This window comes from Gossypium hirsutum, chromosome D07 (assembly GCF_007990345.1).
Source record: "Gossypium hirsutum isolate 1008001.06 chromosome D07, Gossypium_hirsutum_v2.1, whole genome shotgun sequence".
Taxonomy (NCBI): domain Eukaryota; kingdom Viridiplantae; phylum Streptophyta; class Magnoliopsida; order Malvales; family Malvaceae; genus Gossypium; species Gossypium hirsutum.
In genome coordinates, this window is record NC_053443.1 from 10,035,928 (window position 1) to 10,059,878 (window position 23,951).

General features: G+C 31.5%; 1 protein-coding gene and 2 non-coding genes across 5 annotated transcripts; all 3 read right to left on the bottom strand.

The window, feature by feature from the left end:
• Positions 1 to 5,643: 5,643 nt before the first annotated feature.
• On the bottom strand, positions 5,644 to 5,749 carry LOC121219776 (small nucleolar RNA R71). The gene has a single exon (XR_005916667.1). It is a non-coding gene; the product is annotated as a small nucleolar RNA R71 (small nucleolar RNA).
• A 3,472-nt stretch (positions 5,750 to 9,221) lies between these two features.
• Positions 9,222 to 14,279, bottom strand: LOC107953911 (transcription factor MYB114-like). 3 transcript variants are annotated; one of them, XM_016889354.2, is made up of 4 exons: positions 13,975 to 14,274; positions 13,737 to 13,866; positions 9,705 to 9,849; positions 9,222 to 9,610 (listed from the first exon to the last, which is right to left on the bottom strand). In XM_016889354.2, exons 1-4 carry the CDS (start codon positions 14,093 to 14,095, stop codon positions 9,515 to 9,517), a joined length of 492 nt encoding a protein of 163 aa, XP_016744843.1. In that variant the 5' UTR covers positions 14,096 to 14,274; the 3' UTR covers positions 9,222 to 9,514.
• Positions 14,280 to 22,195: 7,916 nt separating this feature from the next.
• Positions 22,196 to 22,302, bottom strand: LOC121219664 (small nucleolar RNA R71). The gene has a single exon (XR_005916553.1). It is a non-coding gene; the product is annotated as a small nucleolar RNA R71 (small nucleolar RNA).
• Positions 22,303 to 23,951: the final 1,649 nt, after the last annotated feature.

Below are 23,951 nucleotides of genomic sequence, written 5' to 3' on the forward strand. Positions count from 1 at the left end.
GCAAAATTTTCTGATAATGTTCCTATGCAACTCCGCTACACACCATAAAAGAGTTCCCCAAGACTCATCCATCTAATAACACATGGAAATTGTAGACAAGCCACCAAATAGTGAAGACAAGCCACCAGAACAGACAAATACGTGGACAAGCCACCAAAATTCCAAATATACTACTAGAATATGTGGATATACCACTAGAAAGTGTAGATCATTAAACTGCCAGAATATTTCTCCTTTCAATATCATCCTGATGACATTCTAGAATAACATATTTTTATGTATTAATTATGTATTTATTCTGAGTATGATCCTGCTAATTTGAGCTATTTATGATCTTTTATCTCATAGGGACTAAATTTGAGGCAAAAGCAAAATTAAGGGCCAAAAGCATGAATTTAGAGATAAAATGGGCCAATGTGTGACACAAGGAAAAGTTGGTGCCAAAAGTGCAAGTATGGAGGACACAAGGGTTGAAATGCAAAAAAAAAAAGATTTTACTCTATCAATTATATTAGGATAATTAATATTAAGATAATTATTAAGGATTATTTAATTTTAGGATTTTATTTTATTTATCTTTATTTATCTTCAATTAAATGTATTTATATTTTGGGAATTTAAGTAGGATTAGACTATCTCCCCTAGCACTATAAATAGGGGGTGAAGTGACTCAAAATGATCCATATTTTTCTGTAAACACTCTCTCCCCAAAAGTCTGGCTTTTGTTCTTCTCATATTTCCTTTCAATAAAATCTCCATTTTTATTTTATTTATTTTCTTTTCCACCACAACCATGAGCCACTAAACCTATCTAGCCGAAGGTTTTCGATATCCTCCAAAAAGGGTCATAGGGCTTAGAGTCCGTACTTAGCCTCATCGCCGAGTATTCATCATTTCTCCACACTACGGGGCTGACGCTTCCATCCATGTCCCTTAAGAAGTAAGCTTTTCAACGCATGTAAAGGCGGCCGCTTTGCATTTTTGGGAAAGTTGCACAGTCGGTTCGTTAACTTACTGCGTCAGAGGTTGGTAAGCCCAAGAGACACAAAATGGCATGGGATTCGCCATTGAGAAGCGTTGATCTAGCATAAGACGAACCCACAGAAGCGATTGTTGGCTAGAGTCAGGTTCCACTAAATCATAAGTCTAAATCCTTGGAGCTGGTGGTCGTAGGCGTCCTCTTCCACTATAACTGGCTTATTCAATTTGAGAAGGATCATCTAAAAGCCGAAGATTGAACCCAAGGTGGAACGGGACAACTGGAGGCTGGAACCCCCATAAGAATTTCCTTTCTCTCAACTCTGTTGACACCATTTTTTGGATAAAACGGGGTCGACTTGGATTTTGAAAAAGAAAACGAAAATGGGAGTCGCCACCAATCTTTTTTTGATGAGGTGTGATCGGGTCACCTCGAAAAGTGGTTGTTTTTAATAAACGATTTAATTTTTATTAAAACAACGCTTTTGGTCTACGAAATTCAGAAAAACGGGTTCGGGAGTCGGTTACGCACGAGGAAGGATTAGCACCCTCGATACGCCCAAAATTGGTACCTAGTTGATTACTTAATGTCTTGGTGTCGAAAATTAAGAACTTTAAAGAATTAAAAAATACGATCCTTCTTCATGTATGTTATTTTAAAATTACTCGAATAAATCAAAATGGAAAAATGCCTTCTTATCTCGAAGTAACAAAATGTCACATCCAGTAAGTTAGGACACAACACATCGTATTTTCGAGAGTAAGCTTGCCTTTTTATTTTTTTTAAACCTCATTTATTTTAATTTTAAAAGGATATTCGGTTATTTAGGATCAACGCGAGAAAAATCGAAGCTCAGTAAGTTAGGGCACGATTTCTCGAATCTTCTAAATACGGAATATTGCCTTTATTTTCGAAATTTTACCCTTTTGAATTTTGAGTATGATTTAGTGGAATTAAAAAAAAACAAATGCGTGCGATTTTGATTATATTTGAAAAGAAATTGTTCAGAATGGAAAGAATGCCGTACACGACCTATAATGAATATGCAACATAGACTTAAAATCCATAACATGATATGCATCATAAAGTATACACATAACATAGATACAAATAAATCGAAATGCATGAATAATAATGTAAGAAACAATATAACAATAATATTAATATAATAACAAAACAAATACAATTCTAATAGATTTAGATTTTAAAACATTTGAAGATGACAAATAAATAATTAATAGAATGAAATTGCAATAATAATGGCAAGGATTAAAATAAACAAAATTAATATTTAAAATAGTGAATGAATAAATAAAATAAAACCTAAAGGTAGGCATATATATATGTGTATTTTAAAAAAATAAAAACGTATATATATATATTAAAATGTATGCTTATGAATTATAAAATATAGAAAATACATAAAAAGAAATAAATTTTAAAATATAAAGAATATGTATAAATATGCGTGTATATATATTTATGAAAATAAAAGAGGATATATAAGTATGTACATATATAAAAATTTAAAGTATGCAGGCAAGTACATATATGTATGTAAGTTATAATATATAAATGTAAGCGTATGTGTATATAAATATTAAATATGTATATATATAGTAAAATTTGAAGTAAAATAAAAATAAAAAATAAGGATAATAATAGTATGTAAATAAAAAAAACAATATCACATTTATCAATTTAATTAATAAGATAACCAAAAAATAAAGGAAAAAGGGGTTAAATTTAAAAGAAACAAAGGTAAGAGGGACCAATTCGCCACACGCTGAAAGTATGAGGAAGCGAAGGAGAAAATATCCCAAGCCCCCTTGTGCGCGGCGTTTCAGTGCAAAGGGCACACATGGTCAAAGGGCCCAATTGAAACAGGCACAGAACTCGCAGCCCAAATTTAAATAAATGAATAAAAAGGTCAGATTGCATTTCAACGCGAAATGGAGGGACCGAAGGCGCAAATTACCCATTAGGGCAAAAGTGCGCAGGTCTCCCTTTCAAACGGCGCCGTATGGAATCTTATAAATAAAAATAAGTAAATAAATAAATAAATAAAACCCTAAAAAACAAATCAGCCCCCATTTCTTTCTCTTTTCTTTCAGACGAACTGAAGATCCCAAACCCCTCAATCCCTTTTCTTGACCACTCCAAATCGCCGCCATGGCCGGTGGCCGGCGTCGCGCGACAGAGTTCCCGATCTGCGCAGTTGAAGCATATTCAGAGGGCCTGAACTTTTGGAACGGGAGTCGAGGAGAAAACGAGGCCTTTGGCCCCTCTCAAGCCCGAATCCGACGACGGCAAAGGACCATCGCCGGCCAATCCAAGGGCCGATTCAGGTAAGTTTTCCTTTCCCCTTTTTATCCTCTTTATTAATAGTTTTCTCTTAAAAAAAGGATAAATAAAATAAATAGATGAATCGAAAAAAAGAAGAAGAAAACAACAACCTTTTGTTTTTTTTAATTTTTATTTCTCTGATCTACGTTTTTACAAAGAAAATCGAAGAAGACAGCATACAATGACAAGTTTCGGCCTTTATAGCCAATTTCAAACTCTTAAATCTATTGTTTTTGTCGTTTTGTATTTGTTGTTTTCTGCTTTGTATTTTCCTCTTTTTTTTCTCTGCTTGCGTGCTATAGGTGCTTTGCAGGTGTCAGGAGGCTGGTGATTGGCGAGCCGAGCGGCGGTGGCGCTAAAGGCTGACCAGGGGCGTGCGGCGTTGGAGGCTAGGCTAGGGTTTTTTTTGCTGAAAAGTTTTGTTCTTTGTGGGCTAGGGTTGGTTGGGGTATTGGGCTAAAAATTGGGCTGTAACTGATTTTATTTTGTGCTTGGTTTATTTTTAATTTGGTTTTTTTTTTTTGCTTTGGTACTGAGCCCGGCAAATTTGGGCTTCTACAAACTCTATTTTTAATTTCTCAAATTTTCGATTCAATATTCTTATTTTTGTTTTTATTTTATTTTTCGTTTCTAGATCCAAACTTTTAATTCTGTTATTAAAAAAATTATGTTATTTTTTTATTTTATTTTTTCCAGGAACGCAGGTTTTCTTGGGCAAGATTCTGCTTGGGATTTCAGGTTTTCCAGGATCCTTTTACTATTTTTTTTCATTATTTATTAGGGATAAGATATTTTTGGTGCTTTCAATGGCCGCATCACATCCCAACTCCATGTTATGTGTTATGGCATACAAAAACAAAATCAGAACAATGGGCATGCTTAACATGCAATCAAGTATAGCAATTTCAGAAATTTATCTCGTATTAAGATATCGGACTAGCAGAAACAAAATTATGCCATAATATCATAAAACATGAGTATCAAAACATAACATAACATATTTCATTATCATACAATCAATCAAACATCACATAATTCAAATAAGAACACTTACCTTAGATTCAGAATCAGTAAGCATTTTAGTACATCCCAATCATCACTTGATCATGTTTCAGAACATATGTTATTCATATATTAAACACAATTGATTAACATTAAATAATTAATTACATAAATTTTATTTGTTAAAACTTACACCTTAATCCTCAAGTCTGCAGCATAAGTTTGTAAATTCGTAACTCCAAAACTTAGATCTAGACTAACCTAGATCGGGTTCGTACCTAGACATCGTAAAACTTAGTTAAAACCACCCTTAGGCAACTCCAAAAGGGTTCAACCAACCAATAAATAACTAATGACAATTCAGATCCATTTTCAAAAAGCATACTTACACTGTTTTGCCACTAATCGAATATGCAATTTGATTCCGTGGTCATCGTTGATTCGAGGTGTTTAGATCAATTCCTAAGACCAAAATAATACATAAATCAGAAATTAAAAATCACTCATAGTCTTAGAGGCATTCGACCAAAGTAGAAAAATTATTGGGAAAGAAACAATACTAGATCTTGCCTAAATTCGTACTTATGCTTTCCGTTTTCCTAGATTTGAGATGTAATCTCAAACGAAATTGAATGACACTATTCATACAAGTAAATGAGCTTATTTAATAAGGAAAAAATGCACAAAAAGACAACAATTAAGGCAGCAAATGAAAAGCAAAACAACAGCCCCTTGTGATGCTTAAAAGGGTTGTTTTGAGAGGTAATAAATGGGTTAAACTGACAACAAAAAGAACAATTTTGGTGACCGAAAATAGTAACAAAGAGGCTGGAATAAATGGTGTAAAACGACAGTAAATTGAATGAGGAAAATAGATGCAAAGTGAAGGCTTTATGGACGACAACACAGGAGGAAAAATTAGCAGCAAACGGGTTGCAATGTGTGACTTCAATGTGAGGCTTCAATGTGAGGCAATAGAAAGCAATAAAATGAGCAGTAATGGTGCTAAAACTAATAACAACAATGGGGTGCTTAAAGGATAAAAAATGACAACTAGTAGAGAAGAAAAATGAAGAAGGACGAGTAGCAAAAAAGATAAGATCCTCACCTTTACCTTAGATTGTATATGGAGGTGAGTGATTCCTTCAAGTTAACTAGAGTACCCGAAAATACACTATGATTAAAGTTATTTCCATACTTAAAAAGGGAATAAGCTCGAGCCTGGTTGAACTCATTGCCACCAGATTTCATCACCACATGGCAAGAGTTAGCAGAACTCTTCCTTATGAAGTACTTCACACTTAGCAAGAATGCTAAGTTGTAGAATGAGATCACTACCTTCCAATAGATGGATGACGAATCCTTATATGAGGCGTTGGAAAGATTTAAAGAACTATTATAAAGATGCCCTCATCACAGAATCCTGTATTGCATCCAATTAGAGACGTTCTATAACAGTCTCAATGCTCATACGAGGATGGTAGTAGACACTTTTGCTAATGGTGCTCTCCTTTTTAAGTATTATAATGAAGCTTTTGAGATCATTGAGAGAATTTCTAGTAACAATTACCAATGGCTGACCAATCGAGCAGTGTTAGGAAGATGAGTCACAAGAATACATGAAGTGGACGCTCTCATTTCACTCGTATCTCAGGTATCTTCGATATCCTCAATGCTTTAAAACTTTACTACTAATGAGTTTAATAATTTTACAGCTCAGCCACTAAATCAATTCGAAAATGTAGCCTATGTTTATTGTAGGGAAGAGCACTTATTCGAAGAATGCTCATCAAACCCAGAATCCATGTATTACATGGGTAACTAGAACGAAAACCAAGGTAGGTAAGGACCGCAATCCAATTTTTATAACCTATCTTAGCGAAACCACCCAAATTTCTCTTGGAGTAACCAAGGGGCTGGATCCAGTATACAGCACTGGGCGTACTATGTGGATGTGTGTAAATCTTTCAGAAAGGTTCAAATGTATTATCAGTAATGTTATGTATGATTTGTCTTTGGAACTCACTAAGTTCATATGAACTTACTTTGTTACATTTTCCTTCTTAGGCTTGGTAATTGAAGGAAAGCTTTGTTAGACGGACTACACTAGAATGCTACTACTATTGTGAGCTGACTATTTTATTTTGCGTCATGCATGACTCGAAGGGGTGGCATATAAGTTTATTTGTAAATGATTTGTACAAAGAACTTTTGTTTTAATAAAACTCTATTTTTATGAGATTTCTAGGAAGTATTAATGCTTGGTTTTAAATTAATATATTTTGTTTAATGATGTTATTATATTTTAACTTATACGCCATATGGTTTGTTTATTATTTTTAAACTGTAGATGTTTTCATTCAAACCTTGGTAAAGTAACAGTTAATATTTGTCTTGTATTTATAACTTTGTAAGAATTATATAAAGTTTCTGCCAATATGTTTTAAATTTAGTTTGATTTTAAGTAATGCCATACCATACTTGGATCTTATTATACGGTTGGGTTTGATGTGTTACATCTAGACTAACCTAGATCGGATCCGCACCTAAACATCGTAAAACTTAGTTAAAACCAGCTTTAGGGATCCCCAAAAGGGTTCAAGCAACCAATGAATCACTAATGACAATTTCAATATGCTTTCGAAAAGCATACTTACACTGTTTTGCCACTAACCAAATATGTGAATTGATTCCGTGGTCACCGCTAATCCGAGGCATTTAGATAAGTTCCTAAGACCAAAATAACACATAAATCAACAATTAAAAATCACTCATAGCCTTGGAGGCATTTGGCCAAAGTATAAAAATTATTGGGAAAAAAACAATACTAGATCTTGCCTAAATCCACACTTACGCTTTCCCTTTTCCTAGATCCGAGATGTGATCTCAAATGAAATTGAATGGTATTCAACCAAATAAAGGGGCTTATTTAAAAAGGAAATAGTGCACAAAAAGACAGCAATGAAGGGCAGCAAATGAAAAGAAAAACAACAGCCCCTTGTGATGATTAAAAGGGGCGGCAACACCACAAATGTTGACAACAAAGGGGGCTATTTTGAGCTTCAAAAAAATGGGTTAAACGAACAACAAAAAGAACATTTTTGGTAACCAAAAATAGTCACAAAGAGGCTAGAATAAATGGTGGAAAATGACAATAAATTAAAGGAGGAAAACAAATGCAAAGGCTTTATGGACGACAATACAAGAGGAAAAATCAGCAGCAAAGGGGTTGCAATGTGCGACAATAGAAAGTAATAAAACGGGTAGCAATGGTGCTGAAAATAATAACAACAATCAGGCGGCTTGAGGGCTAAAAAATGAAATACAATAGGGAAGAAAATTGGAGAAGGACGAACAGCAAAAAGAGAAGAAAAGGAGAAAAAAAACAAGATGGCACCACTACTGGTGGAGGAGAAAAGGTGGTGGGACAGCCACACGTAGAGGAGGAAAGGAGGAGAGGGACGAAAAGGGTGAGGAAAGAAAGGAGAGAAAAAGAAAACAAAATGAAAAGAAAGAAAACAAAAATATTAGCTTAGTCCTTTTAAAAAAAACTGATAGTATCTTCAAGATAATTTAGATAAATCTTTTAATTATTCAAAATAATCAGTTTTTCAGTGTTTGAGTTAAACTGAAATTTAACAGTTGACTAGGGGACAGTTATGGACTGCACAAGGGGAGCAAAAATACTAAAATTTAATTTTTTACAAGGGAAGGAAATCGAACTTAGATCTCGAAGCCAGCTATACTCACTCCTTACTTTCTCTTAACTATTTAGCCAGTAACTCTTTCTTAAAATAAATTTACAAACTAAAAGTCACAACGTGACGACTCTTTTTCTACTAACCTAATTCTTTTAAACCCATTTTTGAGATGTCACAACTACATCTTATACACAACTACAATTAGTTCAAGGTAGATAAAGCAAAAAGCCCAAGAAAAAGAACAATCGGGCAGAAATCTAAATTCGAGAAAAAGGAGAAATTACGCTTGAATCAAATCGTCATTGTTGATAAAGACAAAGTGATGACAGAAGCTCTCATTGGTCTATTTGTGTTCAGCCATTATAGCAAGGAGAACTCTATCAATGTCCTTACCTTTGTTGCAATGAACACGTCTCTGCTAACCTGATACAATAACTAAGAAAAACTCGTATCAAATTAGGCTATTTTAGAAAGCTTAAAAAATCTATACAACGGTCAAATTTTTCAAATGGCGTCTTCGTCAAAATACGTAAACAATTGCAACAACACTCACATAGAAGGAAGACAAAATCACCTCGACATTAGAGGTGGCCAAGGATGTTCCCAACGTCAAGCACACTAAGACCGACTTATTATTATGTTGTAAAATGGAACACAAAGGAAAAGAAAATGACGAGATGGGAGAGAGGCTAAAGTGCTCCGAGCCTCTCACTTTCATCTTGTTGTTGGCTAAAACTGACAAAGCTGGTGGAAGAAAAGAAGTCAGAAAGCAAGGTGAAACTAGAAATTTTTATTTGGGGGATTGAGATAAAATTATAAAATTATGGAGAGGTCAAGGTTAAAAATTTGATATTAAAATGCTTAAATTATAATTTTTTTTATTTGTATACAATAAAAGTTTTCCATAATGCATTTTGTCATATTTTATTGGTATATGAATGAGAATGAAACTTCGAGAGTTGGACTTAAATCATGTCTTATACAAATTAATTTATAATAGATTATTCAAGACCATATAGATGTGAAAAGTTTTCAAATTAAGTAACTAAATTTTTATGTCTATCTCAAATTTTATAATTGACAATAAATTAATCCAATCACAACTCAACATACACATTAGCTCAAGTATAAACACATATTTCACCATGCACACATAAAGCATTTTAAGTAATAAACACTAAAACTTTATGAAGTTGGTAGTCAACATATTTAAAAATTCTATTACTAATATATCTAATACAAATTATTTTTATTGTCACTTACTACTTATCACATCAAAAACAACAAACAACCATATTTATACACACATACATACACAATATTTATGGCTATGGGTTGAACACATTCCACGGTTCCTCATCAAGAAAAAGCTCATCCATAGTATTGCCAAAATTGTCTTCATTCATAATTTGGTCCAACACACTTTCATCAATGTCATTGGCTGAACATTGTAGCTGATGGCCATCAACCTCCTTTTCATTCATCATCATATTTTCCCACCACATGATCTCATCATGGTCAGGGAAACAGTATCCATCGTGGTTGTCACCGCAGTTAGCCAATACCACGTTGTTGCTTGTTTCTGCACGGTTGTTGTTATTGTTATTATTGTTGTATTCATCTAAATTTACAAGAAAACTACGCTTTGATAAGATCTGAGGCCGAGGCTTGATAACCTTAGTATTAGGTTTTAGTTGATGAGATTTCGGGTTCGAGGTTTTAGTGAAAGTATCTATATTTTTTTTAAGCAAGTGGGTGTTCCAATAGTTTTTCACATCGTTTGCTGTTCTTCCTGGTAGTCTACCAGCAATCAGTGACCATCTGCAATTGTTAAAAGTAACATTCAATTCAATCAAGTATTAACATTTCAAAAAATAAATTAAAATTTACATAAATTAAAATAAAAATATTAACTTCATTGTATTAAGAAAAAGGTAAATTATAGTAGAGGTCGCACAACTATGATTTTTTTTCGTCACCTAACTATTAGTAAATTTCTTTTTTAGTCACCCAACTATGAAAAGTTACAAAATGATCACTTAACTAATCAATTTTGTCTTTTTTGGTCACTAGATGACAAACATAAAAGTGAAAACACTCAAAAATCCAAGATAATTGGGTAACCAAAAAAGAAAAATGAAACATAATTGAATAGCTACTCATATAGTTTACCCTTAAAAAACATATGTTCAACAAAAGAAAAATTAAAATCTTTACTAAAAATTGCTTGAAGCGGTTAAAGTTCTTATTTTACATATAAATTATATAAGTTCAAACTTTGTCATCCTCTTTCTACTATTGTAATGATTAAAAAAAACACTCTTTACCCACTACTTATGTTACCTTTTTGTATCTAAAAATCAAATTAATTGTTAGCTCAAAATTTATTTTTATATTTTTAAATTTATTTTTAAGAAAAGTAAAACTAATATTTTATTTAGATAATTGCTCCCCTACTTTTATAATGTGTTAGTATGGTCCACTCACCTTTTTCCCTAAGTTGTTTATTTGTTTGTATCAAATTATAGAGTAAAAGTTTGAAGATTAAATATACTCTAAGCAAAGTTTTTAGAACTAAAACGGTGGTCGAACTGATCAGACTACTGTTTTGTATGGTTCGATTAAATGAATCATTTAAAACATAAAAATAGAAATATTTTCTTTAAAAAATAGTTCAATCGATTTTTTAGCCTAGTTCTCCTAGCCTATAACAATTCGTGGGTCAATCGGTCTGATGCCTCTCTCTAGACTAGTACGCCGATCGGTTCAAACAGTCATGACTCTAAGTCTCTACACTTTGTACATTTGGAATTTAGTCTTCCAACTTTTACTTTCAGGAATTTGATCTATCAACTTTATGGATTTAAAATCCGCTTTCAAATTATATATAACCACGTAATATTTAAATTGAAAAGCTAATGATATTAACTATTTGAACTAATTAATAAAATTATAAAAATGTAGAGACTAAATTATGTTAAAAATTAAAATATAAGGATTAAATCTTAAATTTAAACATATTACAAACACCAAAATTAAAAATTAACCATTTTTCATAAAATGAAAGAGAAAAAGAAAAGGAGTTGGTGGGTGTGTGCCACGTGTTTTAAGGAGGAAGGTTCAAAATAATACAATTATAAAAATATAGAGACCAAGCTAGAAATTAAAGTATAAGGATTAAATCTCGAATTTAAGCATATTATAAAGATCCAACTTTAAAAATTAATCATTTTCCATAAAATGAAAAGTAAAAAGCTAGTGGGTGTGTGCCACGCGTATGAAGGACCTGATCTTTTATTATATAAGTATATAGATATTATCGAAACTATATATTTTAATTATCTTATTAATAATTATTATTTTTCAAAAAAATTATTAGTTAATTTTTCATTTTATTATCCACATAAAAATAATGAGTTTTCATAGAGTTAATTTACACAATACCTAGGGATAAATTTAGCATTCAATATTTATATATATATATATTTTATCAATTTGGCTATAATTATCTTTTTTAGCTAAATTTTCTTCTTGTTATTTTTTTTAGTTAAATTTGACCCTTAACCTTTAATAAAAAGTCAAATTTGACCATCAATATTTTAAAAATAGTCAAAATGTTGTTGTTTTAAAGAAAATACTAACTAAAACATTAATTTTTTAGACAAGGCAGCCAACATGGCAATCCACAAATATTTCATTTTTAAAAAAAAAATTATGAACTTTTTATAATTTTTTGAATTTTGAATTTTTTATTTTTGAGTATTTATATAATTTTTTAAATTATTTATTGATGTGACATATAAAACACATAGAGCCATATTACCATGAAATACACATGGACTGCCATGTGAGTTTTCATACCAACATCGTTAAAAAATTATTTTTTAATCAGCATTTTCGTTAAAAGAGTGTTTTGACTCTTTTTGAAAGATTAATGATTAAATTTAACTAAAAAATAAATTAACAAAAGATGTAAATATTGAGTACTAAATTTATCATTATGTCTAATATTAAAGGTAGCACGAGTGAAGAATATCAACTCAACTTAGTGGGGAAAATGATAAAAGACAATTATATGGTAAAATATAATATATTAATAAAGTTATATGATTAATTTAGGTAAAATTATGATTTCATCCTTTATACTATATTTAAAGATTTAACCCTATAGCTTAAATTCTCATAATTTGAACTTTCTATTATTATTAATGTTAAGCCTTAGTTTAAATAGCTTAAATGTACAGGTGGAATGTTTGTTTTTTTAGTATTTGAAACTTAGGAATTTTGTATGTCATTGGGAAGGTGAAATTATGGTTATTAGAATTTGTCACTTATAGAGAAATAACATAAAATTTTAGCTCAATCTCATGAATTGAGTTTTTTTTTCATATATATAGATTCTACATTTCTAACTAAAAAAATTTAATTGTGCTATTAATTTCAACTAAGACACATGACTATTAATTTTAGCTTAACTATATAGTGATTTATAGCTTTATTATTACACAAGGAACTTTGTTACAAGTGAAGTGATTTATTTTTCCTCTTTCTTTGCATGCACTTCCTGTAAAGGTGCAAGTCAACGATATCATTATATTTAGAATTAGTACTGGACTCTCGTCCAATTTGATTAGTTTTAAAATAAATGTTGTTTTGAATTGGATTAATTAGTAATTGAATTATCGATAGCTAAATTATTTTAAAAATTGTATAATCATTATATTTTAATTTAAAAAATTCATAATTTAATTCAATTCTAAAATGTTTTTTTATTTACTTTAAAAGTCGCGAGTTGGAATGGATTTAAGAGACTTGAGAAGTTAAGTAGGGCTTGTGATACGAGGTAACAATATTATTATTTTATCATCTTTGGATTATTTATAAAAGATTAAATTTAATTTCATGAAATTATACGTAATATAGTAACTTTCTCATTTATAAATAAAAATTCAAACTCTTTTAAAAATAATTTATATAATTAACCGCACCAAATGTTGCTAAATTATCATTTAGATTTTTAATGTTAGTCTGGATTTTACTAACAGCAATTTACAAACAATTAAAATATGCTTTTAAGTTATTCTACTCTTTGTCAATTTGAAATTAAATCTCTTTAGGTTTATTTTTAGAAATTTAATCTCTATATTTTTTAATTTTCAAATTTAATTGTTAACTTCACTTTAAAAATTTTCTATCAAATTTGCTATTATGACATTTTGAAATTAAAAAAATGCTCACTTGATAATCATATAATAAAAAAAATATAACATTGTTTAGTATTGGACTTGTATTTTTAACAAAAAGAACTTCAAAGTTGTTTACATTGGACTTGCATTTGTTTTTTTATTTTTTATTTTTGATAAACAGGGACACTAAATTCTTTAAAATAAAAGTAAGGGGTCTATATTTCAAATGTAAGAAAAATTCATACACTTTAGAATACATTTTAACCTTTCAAAAATATTGGGATTAAATTATAAACTTTTGTATAGATAGTTGGAATTGATAAAAAGTAGCATACCATTAAAATTCCAAACACATTAAATCTAACCAAAAAATACGATAGATATATATATATATATATATATTTATTGTTTAATATATTATTTCGAATACATTGCGCGTTATATTTTTGAGCTGATATTTTAACGTAAAGACATGAATAACTGTAAGAATGAGGAATAATTGGAATTAGAATATTGACTTACCTATTACCTAGGAGGTTATGGAGGCGAATAATGAGGTCAACTTCATCAGCAGCAAAATGTCCTCTCTTGATATTTGGCTTCAAATAATTTAGCCACCGCAGTCTACAGCTTTTCCGGCAACGATTCAAGCCTGCACTTTAAGTCTTTTAACCCCGTTTTTTTTTTTTTTGGCTCATCATCACAAAAATTACAATATGTAAAAAAAAAAAATACCCATTGTGTGTATGTGTGTGTTTACCAGCTCTAGCAGGCACTTGATGCCATTTCCCTTCACCATATTTCTCAATACATTTCTTAAGAAGAAGGTCTTCTTCTTCAGTCCATGCACCTTTTCTAACTCTTAAAGATGAGCCCTCCATATAGAAGCTGTTATAGCTAGCCTGCTAGCTAGGTGGGTTTATAAAATGTCACCTTTTCTATAATATCCTGTGTTGGCCAAACTCCGTTTATTTATAGCTTAGAATCTCAGTGGGAGATAGAAAAGCCTTGATAACACTGGCAACGTGCATGGTTTCTTATCCGCAGAAAAGTTCCTCCTAAGAGAAAGTAAGTAGTGACGGCTCTGTTTTAAAAAGTATTGATTGCAGCTACCATTCCAACTATATAATTCCAAAACATTTCAACTTTGCCTACTTAGAAATGTGTGTATTATTCAATCTGACGTAGTAGCTTACATGTATGGGAGAGGTTAAAAGTTTTTTAGTTCCAGTTTTCACTTTGTGTGAGTTTACAATTTAGGTAGGGGTGAAGTCAGAAATTTTTCTCGTGAGGAGGGTGAGATTGGGTATATATGTTATGAAAGTTAAATTGCAATTTCACCACTAGATTGATACAAATCTTTATAGTTTTTAAGAGGATAAAATCAAAATTTTATCATTTTTGAAGGGTTAGACTAAAATTTTACCATTTATTTATTTAAAAATTTATAAAACTTCAAAAACTAAAAGCAAAAATTTTTATTTTAGGGGACGCGAGGCCTTGCCTACCCTGTCCTTTGCCCCAGAATTTAGATTTTGATATCTTGCAATTTTTAGCACAATATACTTTGTAATAGTTAATTCTGATGATAGTTGTTTGAGTATATATTGTTTATATTATTTAGTAATTAAAAAATGCATTTGGTAAAATAGAAACAAAAATTTGTTTTCAATAATGATAATATGAGAAAATTTTAACTTTTTTTATACTTATATGAATTCGAACCAAGATAATAGATTTAATAAGGCGTTTTAAACTCTATTTTTTTTTTAGTTTTATAATGTGTTTTCAGTAAGATAATGAAAACAAAATTTTTATTAGTTTATAATTTATATTTTTTTCACTTTTTAAAAACCTTTTTTTAACCATGTTTTCTATAATATTTTCCATTTTTCAAGAAAATGAAAAAAATACATATATTTCCTAAAACCAAATAAAGTCTTGAGGCTCCATTTAGTTTCTAAAAATATTTTTTATTTTCATTTTTAAAAACTAAAATTTAATTTTAATTTTTAAATTGAAAAGCATGTTTGCTAAATAAAAATAAAATTTTAATTTCAATAATAAAAACATGAAAACATGTCTAGTACGTAATTTTTCTATAATAAAAGAATCATAATCAAAATAAAAAATTCATATATTTAAATGGATTTGAACTAGGGTGAAAAGTTTGATGTTTGAAAATTATTGAAATAAAAGAACATTTTTTGCATTTAGATGGGTTTCAATTCAAGTCTATTTATATAAAATTAAAATATATATATATTTTCAACTTTTTCAGTTTACAAAATACTTTTAATGAAAACAACATTTTTTTAGACCTCAGAATTAAAATGTCATATATGTATTTTGGGTATATATATATGTGTGTGTGTGTGTCTTGAGAAGAACATTTGCACGTTCATGTTTGGTGGAAGTTTAATGCCGAAAAGGTCCTTTTCTTTCTAATAAACATTTGTTGTTGTTTTTTCACTTGGAATTTAATTTTAGATTTAATAATTTTTTGATGGAAAACAGTTTTAATTAATTTAATCTAATAATAATTTTGAGTTTTTTTTTAGACCTCAGAATTATTTTTAATGTTTCGGGTTCCACGTATACCATTTGAAAATTTAGGTTGGTAATCAGTCAAACAATGTTATGCTTTACAAATCAGTCAAACAATGTTATGCTTGACAACTTCATTTATTTACTTTTTTTCCTTCTAGAGTTTTTGTTTTCCCTTTTTACCCTTATTTTATTGAGTAAATTATAGTCAAGTTCATTGAACTATTAATAAGTTCATGTTTTGGTCACTCAACTTCAAAAAGTTGTAAAATAATTACTAAACTATTCAAAAGTTTTCATTTAAGTTACCGAGCTATTAGAATCGCCGTTGTATGGCTTCTCCATTCTCGCCTCTAGCACCAATCAAAAGCATAAGCTTGCCCTCTTCCTCTACAGTTTCTGTTTTGAATGCCACAATCTGTGAACTAGAATACAAATAGCTTTCTTCTCCGATCTTCGACATCAACTGTCAAATTAGCTTGGATATGTTCTTCTACTCATCGATGGGTACCGTTCCACCGTATCAATTGTCAAATCATCGCTTGAAGTTCACTGGTTGAACTTTAAAAGAAAAAGATTTAAGAATCCAATGACTTAAATGAAAAAATTTGAATAGTTTAGTAACTATTTTGTAATTTTTTGAAGTTGAGTGACCAGAATGTAACCTTACTAACAATTTATTAACCTTGGGTGTAGCTTACCCTATTTCATTTTATTATTTTTTATTTTTTTAGTAAGAATAGAAATTAGTCCTACTTTAATTTGCCAAAATTTGATTAACATACTTTACAAAAATTGAAAAGTTAATCTAATTGTTAATAAGAAACATGAACTTGGATGGTTAATTTTTCTTAATTTGTAGCAATTAAACGAATATGTTTACATATAGGTTTTTGAATTATTGATTTTCAAGTGAGCAAGTAAACGAAAATTTTTCGCAATAATACTTATATTAACTTCTCAAATTTTATAAAATACGAGGATCAAATATTAACAAATTAAATTATACATACACCTCGTGAGATTACCAATGGCACTTGGCGAGCTCATTGGTTGTCTTAGGACCTCGTCAAACCCTTATAACCTAAGACTAAAAGCATAGACATTACCTCACCAACCAAGATCTTGGGACACCTGTCTCACGAGTGCACGATAAAGTGAGAACATGTTAAAGGATTACACCCTTGGCAAAGGCGACATGCCTGACATCCATATGTTGCACTTACTTATTACCTTGAAAGGGCAACCTACACCTAGGGAAGAGGAACAGAAATAGGATGACTAAATTCAAATAGTACAAAACCAGTAGTAGAAGGGCACGTGGAGCCTCAGGAAGGGGCTAATTGTCACGTCCCGAAATGTGGGTTAAATTTTCGGGTTAAATCTGAAATTGTTGGATTTATTTTAATTTTCCATTTGAATGTGCAACTAGGCTTCTGTTTGGGCTTGATCTATCATACTACCAAAACCCGTATCAATACTTATACAAGTATTGACACCTTTCTAACGAGTATTGATACCTTCGTAATTTTTAGAGTAGAAAACCCTAGGTAATTAAGGGTATTTTTTCTTGGTTGGGCCCCTTTTTGTATTTTTCATTTTCCCTTTCTCTATTTTCCTTCTCCATTGTGTCGTCTCCCATTTCTCTTTTCTTTATAGCCATCGCACCTTCCACCGTCATTGACCCGTCGTATTTTTCCTCTTCTTCACCGTATCTGCAACATTAGGATTATTTCCCTTGTCACCGCCACTTCTTACATAATTGATTTCACTCTTCTTGTTGAATTACCTTTGTTCATTTGAATCACTATTAGCATTGGGACTTTTATCGTTTGATCTGTTTTCATTTGCTACAAGTCAGTAAGCAAAACCCCTTATAGTGGTTACACTCTGATTGCAGATTCGTAATGGGTTGCAGTTTACACTCTTCCATTTTGTTTAACCAATTTCTGTTGGATTTTTTGAAATCTTTGTTGTCGAATATGATATTATATGTGTTTGTATGTATTTATCGTTTGAAACAACAGATCTAGGAGAATCAGATCAGAAATTGAACCGAAGGAGTGTATAGGAATAGTGAAATGTCGCACAGGTAAATGTGTCTTAATCGCGTTTTTTCATGTGTGTATGGGCTTGGCTGATTGTATAAGTGCTTATTTTTGTGTGATGTTTATTGATTTTTATTTATTAGTTTTGGTATAATATCCTAATGGTTTCGGTTGCGACAAGTAGCAATAGTTCTGAAAAGGTTACATCTTCTGTTAAGTTGCTGAAAAATTGTGAGTACTGTTTGGTTGAAAATTCAAAATCGTGTGCCGTAAGTATGATATTACTATACTGTCAATTTATGAAATTTTGTAGTTGGGTAGATGTGATGTTGATTTCATGTTGTTATTGCACATATTGTAGGTGTATGCCCTACTATTGCTGGATATAAGTTAAATTGTCACTGTTTTCATGTTTATAACATGTTGATATTGTCACCGTATATTATATTGTCACTAGTTATTAATGGCATGATATTGTCGCATGGGGTTTGATTTTAAAGGAGGAAGTGTAGGCATTTAATGTCGAATCGATTTCTCGATCAAATTATTTTTTTATTGCTGATTTATCCGCAATTTATTGATATATTGGCGATTCATTCGTAAGATCTTATAATCCTACTGATATGGTGCGTAAGGCTGGTTGAGTTCTGGGGAACTCCTATTGTGGTGTGTAGTAGATAGATGGGTAGGAAAACTGCAATGCCATTCATGTATACTGTTTGCTTTCTAAAATCACCTTGAGATTGATCATCTGATATGCATTATTTCCTGAAAGCTTGTATGTTATAATTGTTGTTTTTATATTTATCTGTATTTGTGTTAAGACCATACTAAGCTTTATAGCTCGCCCCTTAGTTTCCCTTTCTTTCTAGATAGCTCATGAGGTTAGGGCTCGGACTCGTGATTCGAAGAACTACCAATGGTTTTGAAAAAAGTATTTTAAACTTTATTTTATAAACTTTGTCGATTTTTGCCTTGTTTTAAACAAACTATAGCATGGACTTAGTTTTTCATATGGATGCTTTGTTTGGGATTTAGTATTACTGTCACGCCCCAAAATTTAGTGTGTTAATTGAAATAATTAACCAAGAAATGAATTAGGCTTGGTGGTTAAGTAATTATTGTTTTCTTAGAGATCCAAAGTTCGAGCTCCACTCCACTCCTCTCATTTTCTTTTCCTTTTATTTTCAGCAAACTAAGATAAAAACCACACTAAAATATATAATGTATGGTGTCAGAACTAAGAAAGAAATAGGTCTTAGGCCTAATGGTTAGCACGCTAGTTTCCCCTTTGTGCACCCAAGTTTAAGCCACCCCTTTCTCTAAAATGCATTTTCATTTTCGGCAGCAAGGATAAATTACCATGCTGCCCCTAAAGCTCCAAAACCCTAGGTATTTAGTCTCTCTTTTCCTAATTAAACTAGGATTTTGTTTTATTTTCCATTCAAAATAGATTTTGCCTTCTTTTCTCTATTTATTCTCATTTTTCTTTCCCATCATCTTCTTTGCATCATATTTTCTTTCCATTTCTGAAATTATTTTTGCTTTCCAAATCAAAATCAATCCCTATAAAAATCGTTTTGCCTATCAATTTTCGATTTCACCATTGATAGCATTTGCTTCTTTTCATCAAGGTTTGGTAAGTACATTTGTTTCAATTAGTAGAACTCGTAAATTTCGCAATAGCATAAAATCACGTTAATCTTTCAATTCAATTACTCAATCTTTTTGGTTCTTGTCGAATCTTTCGATAATCTTGATAAATCTTGAAATAAATCATTGACTCGGGCATGAAGAATATCAATCGGTCTCACAATGAAATGTGTGTGTTCTTTTACAAGTGAATTGGGGCAAACTGTGTCCAAGAATAGGGCCACATGATCTCCCACACAAGCAAATGGACCACAAGACCCCCACACGACCATGTACCTCTAAAACCCTAGGCTAATTCGTGAACCACACAGCCATAGCCTTTATACACGGTCGTGTCTCACATGTAGGATAATTTTAACGTTTTACACATGGCCTGGCCACATGGCTGTGTAACCCTTTCACCCGGCCTATAATTTCTCACACGGTCTAGCCACACGGCTATGCATCTCATGTTTTACAATTTTGTCTAAAAATTTTTGTTAAGTGCAGTTTAGTCCTTGGATATTCCCTGAACTATTTTTAGAAATTTATTTCACTCCATTGAGTCTCTAAGAATATTAACATTTTGGAATCCATAGTCTAATTGACTGAATTACTATTGTTATGTGCATGATATGTGAATGATACATGCCACTGTCTCTCAATTTCTGATAACTTGCTACAATTAAAATTTTCCATTGTATTACTGATTGCATGCTAAGCATGCCTTCCACTAGTGTTAAACTGAATACATGATAAACTGTAAAAGTAACATATTTTAATCTCATTCTTAATGCGTTTTTGGATTATGAAATATGAAAATTAGTGAATTTGATGCTCCTAATCCTTTAAATTCATGTTTCTATTCTTAGGAGAGCATTTGGGAGCGAAAGGAGTCAAAAACAAGCTAAAATCAGACAAATAGAGTTGTTTTCAAGATCCACACGGCTTGAGCATTTCCACACGGGTTGGCCACACGCCCGTGTGAGCCACACGAGCTGGCCACACGCTCATGTGCTAGCGCGTGTCAATTTTGCACTCTACTTCCCAAATACATAGAAAAACTCAATTTTTAGGCTTTTTAAGCATTCTAAAGACTATAAATACCAATTAGAAGAATAGAGAATGGGGCAATGAGAGAAGATCGAAGAAAAGACTCGAAGAATGTCATTAGATAAAATCGGAAGTGGATCTCCCTCAAGATCGAAGATCTTTATTTAATTTCCTTTGAATTTTTATTAAGTTTCTTTATGTCTTGTGGTTATCCTAACTTTGAGATGTTTTTATTTAGGATTATGAACTAAATTCCCTAGATACCTAGAGAGGAATAAACCTATGATGAATCTTATTATTTTATTTCTAATTTACATGATAAATAATTGATTCTTGTTCTCAATTATGTATGATTATTTCTTGTTTTAATATTTTCGGAATATTAATTCATGTTTAATGTGCTTATTTCAGTGGAGAAAAAGTCCCTGTTTAGGAGTAGATCTAACATAATTGAGTATGGTTGCATGCAATCCTAGAAATAGGATGACATAAATCTACTGGATTAGAGTCAAATCTAATAGGGGAATCTATAGATCGAGTTAATGATACGATAGAGGTTTTAATTTGAAAGAGACTTCAATTAATCAACCTAGAGTCAGTTGTTTTTACTCTCAAAAGAGATATTATCATAATTTAGGGTTTTCTACAGATTAAGACACAAGTGAATAAATTGTTTAATTCAGATTCATAATAATAGGTGAAGTCTAGGTGAATTATTTCCCGGGTATTGTCTATCTCATTGGTTATCTTCAATTATTTTCCTATTTCATTCTTTGTTGCGTTCTTAGTTAGATTAGTTTAGTAATTTTAGATTAAAAACAATCACTCTAATTTGTCAGCTAAATAATAGAAAAACGGTAATTACTAGTACTTTTAGTCCTCATGGATATGATATTCCCTATTCACCAAAACTAAACTATTGTTCAATAGATGCGCCTTAGTCGTATTTATAGTTAGTTTAGTGACCATCAAGTTTTTGGTGCCATTACCGGGGACTAAAATATTAGGAACACTTGATTTTTGTTAATTTAGCCATTTATTCTTATTGCATTTTACTTTTGTTTTTAGTTTGATTTTTACATTCTAATTTTTTCTTTTATTTGCTTTTGACAGGTTCCTTTAGTTTATGATTAAAAGAAACCCGTCAAGACCATTATTATTTGATAGTGAAATTGAAAGTACAGCTTATAAAAACCATAGAGAAGCAAGGCAAAGTTGATAGAATATAGTAAATGAGCAAGAGGACATTATTATTACTAAGGAGATGGGTGATAATTAGAATAATCAGCTACCTCATGCAGTTGCTACAAATCTTACAAATCCAGATCATGTTCCTCGTACTATGTACAATTATGCCAAGCCCACTCTAACTAGGGTTGAATCGAGTATTGTAAGACCCACTATTGCTGCAAATAATTTTGAACTGAAGTTGAACACTACTTAAATGATTTAACAATTTGTTCAGTTTGATGGTTTAAAAGACGAAGATCCAAATACTCATTTGGCTAATTTTCTGGAACTCATGATACTTTCAAGATAAATGGAGTTTCTGATGACGTCATTTGCGTACGGTTATTCCCTTTCTCATTGAGGAACAAAGTTAAACAGTGATTGAATTCTTTACCAAGAGGTTCTATCACTACATAGGATCAAATGACTAAGAAATTCCTACTAAAGTACTTCCCACCGACTAAGACAGCCAAGTTGAGGAATGATATCACTTCCTTCATTCTGATTGACTTAGAGACCTTATATGATGCATAAAAGAGATACAAGGATTTATTGAGAAGGTGCCCTCACCATGGGTTACATCTATGGCTACAGGTTCAAAATTTCTACAATGGTTTGAATTCCTCAACTCGGTAGTTGATCGAGGCAGCAGCCATTGGAACTCTGAACAATAAAATAGCCAAAGCGGCTTATGAGTTTATATAGGAGATGGCACTGAATAATTATCAATGGGAAGTCATGAGGAAAAAACCAATGAAAGTAGCCAGTGTCTTTAATTTAGATGTTGTCACCATGTTATCAAATCAGGTAGAACAGTTAAATAAGAAAATTGATGGTTTATATGTTTCTACGCAGGTACATCTGGTGATGCAATGCGATACAAATGGAGGAGGAATGAATAATCCAGAATGTCTACCCTATGGTCCTAGCACAGAGAACAAACAAATCAATTATATGGGTAATAATTCTAAGCTTCAAAATAACCCTTATAGTAATACCTATAATGCAGGTTAGAGGAACCATCCCAATTTCTCTTGGGGTGGTCAAGGAAATTAGAGAGCACAACCCCCTTCAGGCTTCCAACAACAACCTTACCAGCAAGAGAACAAGCCAAACTTTAAGGAGATGTTAATGAAGTTTATCTCGATGTCAGAAACCCGCTTTCAAAACACTTAAGCAGTACTTAAAAATTAACAAGCATCGATTCAAGGGCTGGAGAACCAAATCAACCAACTTGCTAAGTTAATTTCAGAATGACCACAAGGTAGTTTGCCTAGCAATACCGAAACTAACCCAAGGAAGCAACGCAGTTGATGTGCAAGATCAAAAAAAGGTTAGTTGAATCTGAACCAGAATCGAGGCAGGAAATTGTGGTGAGTAATAGTAAGGTCAAGGTAAGCGATAATGAACAAAAACCAGTTGGTAAATAATATAAACCTGGAGTGTCATATCTTAACGAGACGAAGAGAGACCACACGAATAAACAATTTGGTAAATTTCTTAAACTTTTGGAAAATTACATATTAACTTACCGTTTATCGAAGCTCATTCGTAGATGTCCAATTTCGTTAAATTTTTAAAGAAGCTTTTGGCAAACAAAAGGAAGTCAGATGATTCGTCGACTGTGGAGCTAAATGCAGTTTGCTCAACAATACTACAAATAAACTACCCATTAAATTGAAAGATCCAGGGAGTTTTACTATTCCTTGTTTAATTGGTAGTTTGAATATTAATAAATTTTTGGCTGATTTAAGGGCTAGTATTAATGTCACGCCTTATAAAATGTTTAAGCAATTAGGTATTGGGAAACCCAAACAAACTAGGATGAGTATTCAATTAGCAGATAGAACCATTAGATTTCTTAGGGGTATTATTAAAGATGTTCTTGTAAAAATTGATAAATTCATATTCCCAGTTGATTTTGTTATTTTAGACATGGATGAGGATAGTGATGTACCTTTGATTCTAGGCTGGCCCTTTTTAGCAACTGCTAGAACTATAATTGATGTTGGTACGGGTGAGTTAGTACTTTGTGTAGGTGACAAAACAATTACTCTCCAAGCTCGTGATTTTGTTAAGACATCTAATGATTGAGATGGTTTTACAAGTTCTGTTAATATGAGTAACCATGAGGCTCAACTTTCTTTGTAGAAAACCCCTTCGAAAAAACATAATGGAGTCATGTTCCAGTCAATACGACAGAACGACTCACGAAGAATGAATGTTA